This window comes from Podarcis tiliguerta (assembly GCF_965153285.1).
Source record: "Podarcis tiliguerta genome assembly, chromosome: 13".
Lineage (NCBI taxonomy): Eukaryota > Metazoa > Chordata > Lepidosauria > Squamata > Lacertidae > Podarcis > Podarcis tiliguerta.
Window position 1 is genome coordinate 23,875,864 of NC_139546.1, and position 13,233 is coordinate 23,889,096.

Genomic DNA, 13,233 nt, shown 5'->3' on the forward strand with positions numbered 1-13,233 from the left:
ACTTTGCACATTTCTGCCAGAATCAAAACGTTCCTGAATTCTTTTAACTGGCAAAGGGGGAAGGGATAGACCAGGTGGACAAATGACAGGGAACATGTTAGACATGGCTTACATATAGGGAATTGGGCTGAGCACGGAGAGAGACTAACATCAAAGGCCTGGGCATTCCCACTGTCTTGTCCTACAAGGGTCACAAGCGGGAATATAACTTAATGGGAACCCAGTGTTGCTTTTGTGGAACACAGAGATCTTTGGCCTTGCATTTGTGCTATTTTTATTTCTGTGCCAAGCTTTTATTTGCTCTTGTGTTTACTTTTGCTGTTGCATTTGGCCATTTTCCCCCTGTTCCATGGATTAGTGTGCTTGCATATTAATACTGATTATTTCCAAGTGTTCATATCTGAATTATATTTATTGCTCTTCATTTGTTATGTCATGAGATGCCTTGGGAACAATCTTGTGGAAAAGCAAGATGCAAATAAATGAATGACTTCGGGTGCAGCGAGTGGTCTGGGAGCATGTGAAGCTGTAGAAGCTGTAGCACCGAAGCTGCGTCATGCAAGAGGAGCCCCAGCACTACCATGCATACCCTTATGCTACAATCCTATACACACACATCCCTGGGGGTAAGCTCCATTGAACTCACTGGGATTTCCTTCTGGGCAGACATTCATAGAATTGTGCGGATAGTCCTTTTGCACACCCCTACCTGGTTTCTTCAGAGCCCAGCCCCTAAATTTACCTTCAAGTCCCTCTGCTGAGATCTGATCCACTCCTGGATGAAGTCCTGGGGATTGTTGCTGAAACTCAGCATAAAATCTCGCTGTGTCTTCAGCTGGTTGATCGACTCAATGGTTTCATGGATCTAAATGTGAATAAAAGATATAGGGGGTTCTGATGAAGGAAAAGAAGTGCTCCTCAAACTGAGTAAGTCCTGACTACTGATTCAGGAGCCTGCAGGTTTGGGCCAGCACAGGGCGACAGGGAAGAAAGCAGTAGAGACAGAAGTATGACATTTGGAGGTAAGAGTAATGGAAGCACTTTCCACCATAAAGCAATGGCTTCATGTTGCCTGACAATTTGGGGTAGGGAAGGAAGACCTAAAGAGAAAGGAGTATCAGATATAGACACAAAGTATTGGAAAGATTAAGTGCCTAGTTTTCTATATCGTTTAACTTCCTCTCAAGCCTGCCCTCCTTTCTTTGTTCCGCCATAATCGCCAGCCCTTCAGGCACAGTCTCTCCCCACCCCCAGGTCTATGTGCATTCACTGTAATTTTTACTAACCCCTTAGGCTAGAGCAAGCTATATAACCAGAGTTCTAGAATGAGGATCCCCGCTATTTTTTTTTTGCAGTACAATACTTTTGCAAATTAGGTTAGCATGCTTAGTCAGCAATGATTATGCAATGGGTTTGCATAATTTTGCAGATGGGAGAAAGTAGAAAAAAGGTGGGAGGAAGAGAGCAAGATAAGGAAAAAATGTATAGAGTAAGGACTGGATGGTTTTGGAGGTGAGATGTTCTGCTGCCATCACTGGTCTCTGTCAGAGCTAGAAACCTTGTTTAAATCCCACTCCCAAAATCAACTCCATGTTCTGAACACTCTGAATCCAATCTGTCATGGGTTCTGTTGGTTGCCATGCAGATTCCTAGCCCACCTGTTTACAAACAGCAAGAAGAGAGCCAGCCATCTGCCTAGACTTCCAACTCTCCAGATGCCAGTCTTTTCACAGCTTGCCAACTGGCTCCTCCCCATTCCCCCTGCTCCTAAGAGACCAAATCCTACCTACTTGCTGTGTAACAGAGTCAATGCTTTTCTAATACCTCCCAAAAAAGAATTCAGAATTTCAGATTATACAAAACTACTTCAATATGTAGGAAAACAAGACGTGCAGCCTACTCAACAAAAATGGGACAACTTGCACAACCTTGCTTTACTTGCACTGTTTATTGCAAGTACAGAATTTGAAATTAATACAAAATATTAGATTGCCAAAGCCAGGTTGGATGGGTAAATGTCGCACAATCTTGAAAACAGGTAGAGGCATCCCCTGCTTATATTTTGGGGATAGGCTGAGTGCCCCTGCAGGGCAAGGCGAGCATTACAGCACCCCCAAAGTTTGTGAGGTGGTTTGCTTGATTCTGCTTCCTGCCCCAATGGTCACCAGGGACCTACCTTGACATCCAGGGAGGCAATTTCCTGCTGGTTGGTAGTGGAGGCCAAGAAGTTGCTCATTTGGGCCTTCAAGGGGTCATCCACTTCCACATCAATGTCGTAACAGGCAGTCTTCTTCTGGTCATTAGGGTCCACACTGGAGGGGTGGGTAGGGACAGGAGGCTGGGATGAAGGCTGAGAATCTACATCTCCCCAAGAGCTGTTCCTTCACCAGCACCCCACAAACATTAGGGTTAGGAATTGACTCTCTCATACCCAACTGCCCCTGAGGGCTTCAACAGAGGAGAAACAGAGTAATCTGAATGGCAGGGGAACACCCAAATTAGGATGCACAAATACATATGAATCCAAGGAAACTAATACAGCATGTTCCAAAAATATTTTTATTTATTTGCAGTATGCATATGCTGCCTTTCCTGGACTCAAGGAAGAATTATAATATAGAAATTAAAGCAGACAATGAAACCACATCATAGCAATGATAGCAGGAAAACACATCAACCTCAGAAAGTAAAATAAATGGACCTCACAGTCTTTTCAAAAGGATACTACAGAAAAACTAATATTTTTTAGGCTTGAAACTAGTTCTGACACACACGCACACACAAAAACCACATTTATATATGCTGCTCCAGTGGCAGAAATCTCCCATCACTTCCTAGATACATCAACAGCATCTCCTTCAGATGCCCTGGAGAAGTACTCCACCCTACCCTGATACTAATTTTTATAAATATTTATTGTTTATCTTCTCAAACAGTTCTATGAAGCAAGCCAACATTATTCCCATTTCACAGATGGGAACTCAAGAAGCACATGGCTTGTCCCAAGGCCAAATATGATTGTCCATGGAAGAGGTGGGGTCCCCCCACATATTACCATGATTGAGATTATACTATCTCCCCTTTCTCTCTCTGATGGAAGCTGCATTCCAGAGAGAGATAACAACCAATCGGAGCACAGATCTTCAGATCTGAAACCCTCCAGGTGTTGCAGGACTCCATCTCCCATTGTCGCCAGCCACCAAGGCCACCGATCAGGAATGATGGGAGTTACAGGCCACCAACATCGGTAGCCCCAGGTTCCCACCCCTGAATTAAGAGCTTGCTCAGGTTCAGCTCCTGCCATGCCAGTCCTACCTGATCACATGGTTGATAACAATGGGATCTGGATGTTGCAGGAGCCCCGCCAGCTTCATGGGGATCTCAGAGAATCGCATGCGGATGCAGCCAAAGATCTAGAATGGATAAAGAGAGCATGCCATGAATAAGCCCTGAGGCAAAGGGTGGGGTGGGAAGTAAGAAGAGATGGGGCAGGGAGGCAAGCCGTGTATTTCCTGACCTGGCGAAAGTATCGGTTGCAGTTGATGTACTCTCGCTCATGACTGTCCTGGAGCTTGTTGTGCTTGATGTAGAGCCACAGGGCCTGCATGATGCTGGCCCGAGTCTGGGTGTGAACACCCAGAAGGCGAGCCAAACGGGGATCCAGCTTGTACTGGGGAGGCTGCAAGGGTAATATTGCCTGGTTAATATGCACTTGAAGTAGGGTCCTCTGTAACCTCAGACCAATCTGAGTGTTGCAACCTGCTTGCATCTCCAAATCAGGAATGATTAATGGAACCCATCTGAATAACCGTCAAGAGAGAGAGACGATCTGTAGCCATGTGGTTATCCCAGGCGGACTCTGGCCAGGCCTCCGAACCACCCACCCCACCCACCAGTTCTAATCCATAAGCAGAAACATTCATGAAAAGGAAGTCTGTTTTCATACTGCAAATGAATTACAGTCAACAGAAAGTCTGCAAGAGCACCAGCCTCTGAACCCAGTGCCTTCTAATTCTCAGTTCTATCTTCATAGTCCTACTTGGGCTGGAAACTTACTTTTTAAATCACAAGCACTGAGATTAATAGGAATCCAAACTCAGCACAATACTATGGTATCCTCAAGAAGGAGAACAGCTGTACATATAGCTGGAGGAAGTAAAGCCACACGATTTGTGATAATAAAATATGGAGAAAGAAGCTTCTGATCTAGTACTGCTGTATCTCTTCCCATCTCAAAGCTGGATTGTGCCATGAAAGTAATGTGGTTGGGAACCTGATAATTTCAGGGCACTACAACTCGCCTGCTCTCACCACCTACTGGCGCTTGTTCCCTGTTACCTGATGATCCAGCATGAGCAGAAGGGTGCATTTCACATTGACATCGCCCGGGCGCTTGACTTGGAAGCCATCTGTCTCTTGGGTTGTGGCCATCCGGTGCCACTGAGAGGGGGAAAGCCATATTGAGATAGTGCAAGACAAACATGGGGAACAAACTGGTTCATTTTACCACACAGTAGCTGATATTTTAATGGTTGGTTTTCATGTTTTACCCTTGCTCTTCTAATCAGGTGGGGTTACAGAAGTTTTTATACTATTATCATCTCAAATATCAACAGAACACAGATGGGAAACAGCCCAGCCTTATCCACTGCCCTTACTCCATCCCCGGTAGCTGAAGGAACTATGCAAGCCTCTCCAATGCTGTTCAATTAATCCAAAAGCACTTTAAATGAAGTCACTGAGACTGCCAAATATCGCAGTTCTAACAATGCTGTAAAAAGGCACTGAAGACACTTCAATAGCACCTGTGCTAAAGGAAAGTTCTTTTTTTATTTGTATACATGATGTCAATCTTATGGACACACACACTCGGGAACCTTTAACTACAGTAAGTGTGCCGTTATGTGTCTATGTTGTGTGAAGTGGTGGAGATCACCATATACAAAGGCTTCTCTAGGAATACTAGCACAGGGCTCCACACAGACAGTGAGTAAACTGTTGGTTTGGACATGGGAGATGCAGTCATTAAGCTCCCATGGTAGCACAGAACCTAGTTTACCAAACAGGTTTGCGGTGAAGATAACCGAGACAGTACTGGAAGCATTCTGTATGCAATGGGAAGTTCTACAGAAATGAACACTGGTTATTGGTGGAGGGAACAGAACTTAGCTGGATAAAACCCCATGATGCCAGTACATAGCTCATCTTAAACCAAATCCAGGAACACCATCTGACCCCTCCTTGGAAACTGTTCTCTCCAGCAATTATGATTCCCGGACCTGATCAATCATCTGCAAATGAGGCCTATCATCCCTCTCGGACCACAGCGCTGTTCTCAGCCCCAGTTGTGTATTTCTGCTCCTCTGAGCTGCCTCCCATTTCCCAGCATGCAACATGCACCAAGTCACCTACCTCCACCAGGTGGTTGTCTGGGCCATACAGCTCTTTGTCCAGCTCAATGACCAAGCTCTTGAAAAAGGATGAGAACTTCCTCTTCTGTTTACTTGGCTGAGATAGAAAGACACAGGAGAAACTGAGTCCCGCCTTTCCCAGAAGCACACAGACAGCACCGCTGCCAAAAACACATCTCTAAAAGTGAAGGACAAACAAGCGGGGCCAACTCTGCCAATGAGGGACTTCATTTAGCTTGCGCAATGTTGGGAGCAATACAGCCACTACTGACATCATCACTGTTATTGTGCTTTTCTGAATAAAATGAGGGCCCTTCTATGAGACTGGGGAGAAAGAAGCTCTGGAAGAACTGGGAATTTTATAAAGTCTACATTCCATGAAGGTTGCCAGTTAAATGAGGAACGGTCCTTAGTGTTGTGGAGTCTGAAATAACGGACTTCTGCTATGTTCTTCAGCAATGAGATCATTTGGATCCTTTCAATTAGATTTGTCAATCCAAACTCTGGGAGGTGGGGATTTATGGTGCTAACATGCGGCCAAGTTGAAAGGGAAACATCAAACTGTCTTTTTCCAGAAGGGAGTCGGAAGAGCTAAAACAAATAACTGTATCAAGAGATGAAGTTCCAGGTCTTAATGACAATTAAAAATTAGCAAATTATCATGTCCATATAGTATATACCCAAGAATTCTTAAGGAACTCAAATATGACCAAACAAAAATACGTAACTTGCCCCTGGAATCAGCTACTGCAGTCAACAAAAGACGTAATTTTTAAAAAATGAATGGGCAGGGGGCAGGTTCCAGGAAACTCCTGCTGAGAAACAACAGCAGGAGAGCTCTATTGCCCTCATGTCCGCTTGTTCGCTTTCTATAGGCATCTGGTTGGCTACAGTGGGAAACAGGATGTTGAACTAGATAGGTTTTGGTTTGCACAAGCAGGACAAGGTGAAGGGAAGACACACAAGACGACTCCTGTATGGAGCTGGCTAGCTGAGATAATTGGGTGCGCCCATGTGTGCATGTATGAGTGATATAGGGGGTTTACCCTGAACCAATCTCCAGGGAAGCCTACATCAGCCACTTTCCACAAAGCTACCTATCAGCAGGGATGTTTCAGCCTTACATCGTCTAAGAGTTTGCCTTCCACACGAAGTTCCCATGAAGCTATGCGTTCACTGCCTTCAGAGTCTTCCTTGCCAGGCGTAAAGGTATTGGAGATGTAAATGCGAAGCTTCCGCTTTTGCTGAAGTTTGGAGAGAAACATTCACTAAGGACAGCAATAGGATCAATTCAACCACACACCAATTCCTTTCCACAGGTCTGGTCCTTCTTCCCAAGGCAATCTGAGCTGGCCGTGTAAGTTGCTTCTATAACTGAAGCCTCAGACTGCCAAGGAACACCCCAAAGGAACTGATCCTTTCGCTTTCTCCATCCCTGAAGGACTTGACTAACTCAGTCTCCTTCCATCCCTCCTCACCGTCAAAGGTTTCTTGATTGCCTCCTGGATTTCCATCCTCTTGCGGGCAATTGTCTGGTCCAGCTTGCGCTCAAAGGCCAGCAAATCCATGTAGGCCTGAGACTCTGGGACTAGTTCACGAATCTGTGAAGACAGAGCCTATCAGAATGCCATCTCTATCAAGACAAGCATCCTTTGCCTCTGAGTAATTACACAGAAGGGGAATTTCAATGTGTAAAATTATCCAAGATTTGTATCATGTTCCCCATCATTCCCAGCACGAAGGCTGACCTATCCCTGCTCTGCATATCATTGGGAAAAGGGGACAATAAAGCTTTATGCCCCTTTAGCAAAGGGTCGATATCCTTCCATCTCACAATCACTATTGCCCTTTCTATGATTGTTTTGAGGATAATCAGTGAATTACTTTGCAAATTAAAGTTGATTAACAACTGTAATAATGGACTGGAATTCCCAGTGGGAACAGCTGTGACATATGCAGCAAAATCTTCCAACACCCTCTAAAATACTGGGTTTATTATCCTCCCATTCCACAACTACATAGGAACAGCTCACTCAAAAAAACTGCACACCTGAATAATTTTTCAAGAAAGAGCTGGCATGGCCTTGAGCCCTGCAATCCATTTCTACCCATTTCCACCACATGTGCCTACTGCCTGCATCCTTCATTGAGGCCAAGAGCTCTCTCAGACAAGGAGCACTTACCCTCTGTGGCAGGACCTTGTCTGCCATCTTCCTCCTTTTGAGCCTGCAAGAATTGTGCAAAAAAGCAAGCTGTTAAGAGGCCAAAAACAGTCTAGAATCTGGTACCTAATATCCACATGTATGGAAAGCCCAAATTACGCAACTGGAGTGAATTTCAAACATTTTACATGTGTGTCCCAGGGAACTCTATAATATAGCTCCACCTGTATCAGCTAAAACATCTTCCCTGCTTTAAAAATAGTGATAAACAAACTCCATGTAGCTTGATTCAGAGTTGGCTTGCAAAGGAAGGAAAACAACTGGCATAAAAGGAAATTATTTTCAATGCATCTTCTTTCCTAGCTCCAGTACCAGCTCTAATAGTAAAAATAAAAATATGTAGCTCTAGTAGCAAAAGCATCTGATTTGAATTTAACCCTGAAACTCAGATGATGAGCATTTGTGCAGGGAGTGGGGATCAGAATACACTTGATACCAATCTCTGTGCTTGTCTCCAGGAGAATGTGTAGCTATATCATCAACGGTGATAGTTTTTTACTTCCCAATAAGGGGGAAAATCAGGAAAACAGAGGCAGGAAGGATGATTTAGCAAGCCAAGAAAGGTCCTTTGCTTATGCAGCAGGTCAGTCAGATTTGAGGCGTTTCCTGTTGCCTAGTCAGATAAACCTAGGGACTGTATAGCTTCGCTATTCTCATCACTTGGCAATCTCCCTGCATTGTGTTTTGTGGACCTGTAATACACCATTCCCCACAGCTTTGCCTTTTTTAAAAAAATTGGGGGGGGGGGCATGTCTTCTGTCTGAGCTAATATTAGTGTCAAAGAATGGAAGGAACAGAAACCACCATCAATGGTTGTGCGATTTGCTTGGATGTTCAGTGAAATGTTCGATTTCATTACACATACTTTTTGCACATGTGCAGAATCTCATTGTACATTCCTTGATGGAGTGGAATGTCAGAAAAAATGTTTGAGTCATAATATATCTGAGCATTTTGAGATGTTCAAATTCATATTATGAACCAGCTAACTTAGAACTTTGGGAACATTATGGCTTTTGTAATATTCCTAATAGGTGCCTGTCCTACCCTTCCCTCAAAAATACCGCAAGGGTCATATGCTTTGGCTTTATGCAGATTTCAGCTGATTTATCATTTTCGTGTTGAGAATGATACTCTTTGAAGACTCACTGCCACATTTCAAACTCTATTTTGTAACAGGCCAAACTATTTTTTTTTTAAAAAAATGCATTCACATTTCACCATGTGCGTATTTATTTTTATTTTAAAAAATAAAATAGCTGCTGCTACTCCCACCCGCATCCTGATCTGGATCATAACCATAGCACAGTTGGGCTTTCAACCTCCCACCCACCCACCACCCACACTGCAGCTCCAACAAAACTGCCCCCAATGTTGAAATTTTCCTTGGAGGGGAACTCCTAGATACCAAGAGCAACATCCCTTCCAGGGCAAATAGCTTCAGGGTGTGTGCAATTTATTTTGTGGCTGTTGTCAGAGTTGTGTTATTCAAAAGGAAATGATTAACCTCTCTTCTACTGCAAGAGGGTGAAGAAGGGGGGAAAGGAAAGGCAGGAGAGAGCATATTTCAGACCCATACAGTGGGAAATGAAACCCTGCCTGCAGCACCACAGAACAGAACTGCGCCTTTAACCCACCACAGAAGGAAAGGAACAGCTACGGAGCTCAAATTAACAAAGGGATCATATTCTGGCATCTGAAATGGCAATCCAACAAGACAATAGACTTACTCCCCCACTTCTACCATGTAGAACATGGCCCCTGAAGCCTGGATGCCAGATGTGTGCAGCTGCTTGTTTCTCTATGCATCTCCTTCCTTGGATTAAGCTGGCCGAGGAGGACTTGCCAAGAAACTGAATGTCATTTGCATCCCATTTGTTTTTAAAAACAGCTGGTAAAATCAGGCCAAGCAGGACTTGTGAGGAGCATGAGAGAAGAACAGATGAAAGTCAAGCTCAGCAGAAGTAGCTTAGCAGAAGGGGAGTGGAGGATATAGTAGTGAAGGGAGTCAAAAACCCATATCATAAGTGAGAATGGGGGTGAATGGGGTGCTGCTTAATCTTAGCTATCTGATTTCCCATCAACAAAAAAACATCTGTAAGAGCCACAGAATCTGGACCCACCGGGAGCTGATAATATTACGCAAGTCACTCTTCTTCCACTCTCCCTTCTGTAACAGGAGGATAATGCTGGGATACCTTGCAAAGCTATTTTAAGGATTGCTGAAATAAGTTGTAAGGAGCACTCTGAACACTGGAAATGTAGCCTATAAATACCAAATACGTATATTGTTTTTCGGCTTTTTCTGGGAAAGTACACAGTTATTGCTTTTGAAAACTGTGTGCAGGTCAGGAAATTGGTGGAGACAAGCAGAACCTGCAAAGAAACTGCTAAAGTATCCCCACCCCCTAAGAGAAGTACCAAACCAAGCTTTCTCCCAAAAACTGTTAGCTGTTAAGGGTTCAAGAAGGCCAATTCCCTCACTTCACCCCTGGCTTTCCAGCTGACAACTAAAATTGTATGACTCCTTGAAATCAACGAGCATACTTGGTCCACACTGGGCTGATCGCCAGGGGAGGGGGAACTTTATGTTCTATCATTGACAAAGCTTACATACTTCTGCATACCTAGAAGTCTTCCAAGTATGTAGAAATAGCTGGCTAGCTTGAAGAAAGCAGGCAGCCCGAGCTGCCGTTATTCACAGTAACATTGAGCTTAAAAGACAAAGGCAGAAAATGTGCACATAGCAGTCTCCCTAGGCTTAGAGGAGAGGGCTGTACTACAGAGTTCCTGAGATAGGTCACAGAGAATTCAGATTGTCATTAGTGCATTTCTCACTCTCGTTTTGAGTCATTCCATTTTAAACATGCTTCAATTCCAAGATAGATCAGGGGCCTAGAAGGGGTTGGAAAGGCCTGGCAAGTGACCTTGGTTCTAACTAACTGAAAACAGAACTTGGGTGGATTCAAGGCCCCCAGGCCAACCACATCGTGATGTCTCAGAAGTCCCACCCTTCAGTGCTGGGAACTAGTAGTCACATACAGTATCTAGGGGACGGGGGAAGTGGACATCCAGAGAGAGAAGCAATTTGCACACAAAGAACATTGCCCTAAATCTTTTGGTTCACCTCAGTTGCTGCTATCATGAACAGGTAGAGGATTAAGTCCCAGTATCATTCCTTCTCGGGTAATCTGTTCAAAATGAAGGTGGGACACTGCTGGACTCCTCCGCTGCTATTTCTAGAAGCAACTGGGGTTTTTTTTAATTGTGAGGGGAAATCCTTGGCTGCTTCATCAAAATGGTCTGTTCTACCCAAAATCGACAAAAAAATGCTTTTTGTGGAGATGCTCAAAGTTACTCTGTTGTCCCCAACATGCTGCTCTTTAGTATCGCTGACAATCTAAGAGTCTGGATAAAGGTAGAGCTGGGGTGAAGACAACAGATTGGGGCTGGGTTAGACAAAGCACTAATTACAGTCCATATGAAGACCATCTGTGGCAACAAGGACAGCAAAGCACACATTCCTCTCCATCTTCATTGCATTGGCTCAGTATTGTCTAGTGGAGTCATTCCAAGCAATATGCGGTTTAATTAGTCCTAGGCTTCTATCCTGTACCCTTGACTGCTCTGTAAGCTATTGATATGTTTGCTTAGCATTTAGCAGACAGAATTTCCCACATCCACTCCAATCCGTAATCCCCTTTAATGACAATGCCCCTAGCCAAGCTGCCCTCAGTCTCGTCATTGTTCTTGCTTGGATGAATTTCTGTGGGTGTAAGCAGAGTTCATGGTCAAGATCCTTGCAACAGTCCAACAAACAATCTGTGCTTTGGAACCTTGATGTTTTTTGCTAGTTCTAGCTAACTGAGGGAGGCCAGCTGCGCCTATCTGACTGACCATTTACACCTCTTTGTGCAAAGTGTGGTTCCTGGTCCTCTTCACAAGGCTATATTACAATCACTCCTAAAAGAAGCCCTCCTTGGAGCTATGAAATTGTCTACTTGCCTGGGACATGCCTTTTAGAACAATGTTATGGAACAAGTGATGGTGGTTCAGCTCAGATTCTCTGGATTAGAATGGTTTTCTGAACCCATTTCAGGTGGTAGTTTTGCCCCAATGTGTAGCCTCTTGACTACATTGGCTCCCAAGCTGGTGCAGTCATGCACTGGCAGAAGCCAGCTCCCAATCCAGCAAATTCTTTTGCATCCCGGCTCTGCTCCTTCCCCAAATGCTCTGTTTCAGCTGGTGGTAGCTTTTGCCTACTCTCCTGTCAGCAGCAGAACTGTTCCACTGGTGAAGACTAGAGGATCTGGGCAATATCATTTTAAACCTTGCCATTATTACCTATTTTTGTACTGTTAAAGGTATTTTACTGGTTTTATTGCCTCTTATTTCAATCTTCAAATTTTCTCCAAGTAGTTCCGAATAAAACATAATATACAGAAGCTGCAGGAAATATTTTCTTTTTGTACATCTTGGGTTAAATCCTTTCCTTTTGGGTCCTAAGCGCCTTTCTCTGAAAACATCCAAGCCTGCTTCTGTTAAAAAATTAATTAAGAACTGCAAGCTATAAGGCAAGAAGTGGAAAGATAAAGAAGAAAAAGGTGTTCAAGGAAGGAGAGGAGGGTACGTGTGGAGTTCTCTAAAGGTTGTTAATTTGGTGCCCAAATAATCAGATTTGATTTTGTTGGTCCTCCTGTGTATCATTTGTACTTCTGCTGCCAAATCTGCAATGCTACACACACTTATTTGGGAGAGTCCCAATGAACTAAGTGGGATTTACTTCCAAGTATATATGCATATAACTGGGCTGCATGTCAGCAAGTGTAGGCAGTAACTAGAGATGAGCAAGCCATCAAGAGCCTAGAGACCAGAGGAATAAAATTGGAAGTCAAGACCAGAGTCAAGTCAGGCTTAGAGGACAAACCAGGATGCAGGAGTGAAGAGTAATATCAGCACTATATTTTTACCACTAGATCTGCACTTGGTATAAATGTGATAATGCCTCAGTCAAGACCCACCATCTGGTAGATATAAGGTGTTGGAATGAATGGTGCCAACAATTATATGAATATACCTCATAACAGCTAGCCAAAACTGCACCATGATCTTGACACATGGCTAGTGGATAACATTGCTGTGTGTGTTTCAATATGCACCAGCATCTTATGGTTTGCAACAACCCTCTTTGTTCTAGATACCAAAAGGTCTGGTAAGCTCCAACATAGCACATTTTTTTGGTATTCGCTCAGCCTGTCAGCTAATAGCCAATATCTGCACAATCCCTTCTGTTTTGTCTGGCTGAGAAGTGTATTTTTGCTCTTTCTAAACTCTGTACTGCAGTTAACAAGTTAAATCAACAAGGAAACACTTTTGCACCTTGGAATTTCTTAGATTTTTCTGGATCTCACTGCAAAAGCATACCACAATGGCCAGGAATATAATCAACTTCCAAAATGGACTGAGAGGGGATTACCAGTGGTTATTAAGGGGGGTCAGGGACATAAAACAATCTCTCTTCTTGAACGCAAACCCAAAATATTAAGCAGTGGTGTGGTAAAGTAGTGTGTGTGTGTGTGTGGAGACACCGGAAGTTGTCT

General features: G+C 43.8%; 1 protein-coding gene across 3 annotated transcripts in view; it reads right to left on the minus strand.

Annotated features, from left to right (window-relative positions):
• Positions 1–13,233, minus strand: part of SMARCD2 (SWI/SNF related BAF chromatin remodeling complex subunit D2) — a gene marked incomplete at its 5' end in the record, with an annotated part of 29,063 nt that overhangs the window by 1,663 nt on the left and 14,167 nt on the right. For 2 of the 3 annotated variants that reach the window (XM_083408673.1, XM_083408675.1), the window contains 9 exons: positions 743–865; positions 2,177–2,381; positions 3,316–3,413; positions 3,518–3,679; positions 4,339–4,440; positions 5,413–5,508; positions 6,536–6,655; positions 6,890–7,012; positions 7,595–7,637. In XM_083408673.1, the coding sequence (XP_083264799.1) occupies positions 743–865; positions 2,177–2,381; positions 3,316–3,413; positions 3,518–3,679; positions 4,339–4,440; positions 5,413–5,508; positions 6,536–6,655; positions 6,890–7,012; positions 7,595–7,637 (1,072 nt within the window). The remainder of the gene's footprint in view (positions 1–742; positions 866–2,176; positions 2,382–3,315; positions 3,414–3,517; positions 3,680–4,338; positions 4,441–5,412; positions 5,509–6,535; positions 6,656–6,889; positions 7,013–7,594; positions 7,638–13,233) is intronic. The other variant, XM_083408674.1, reaches the window with a different exon arrangement.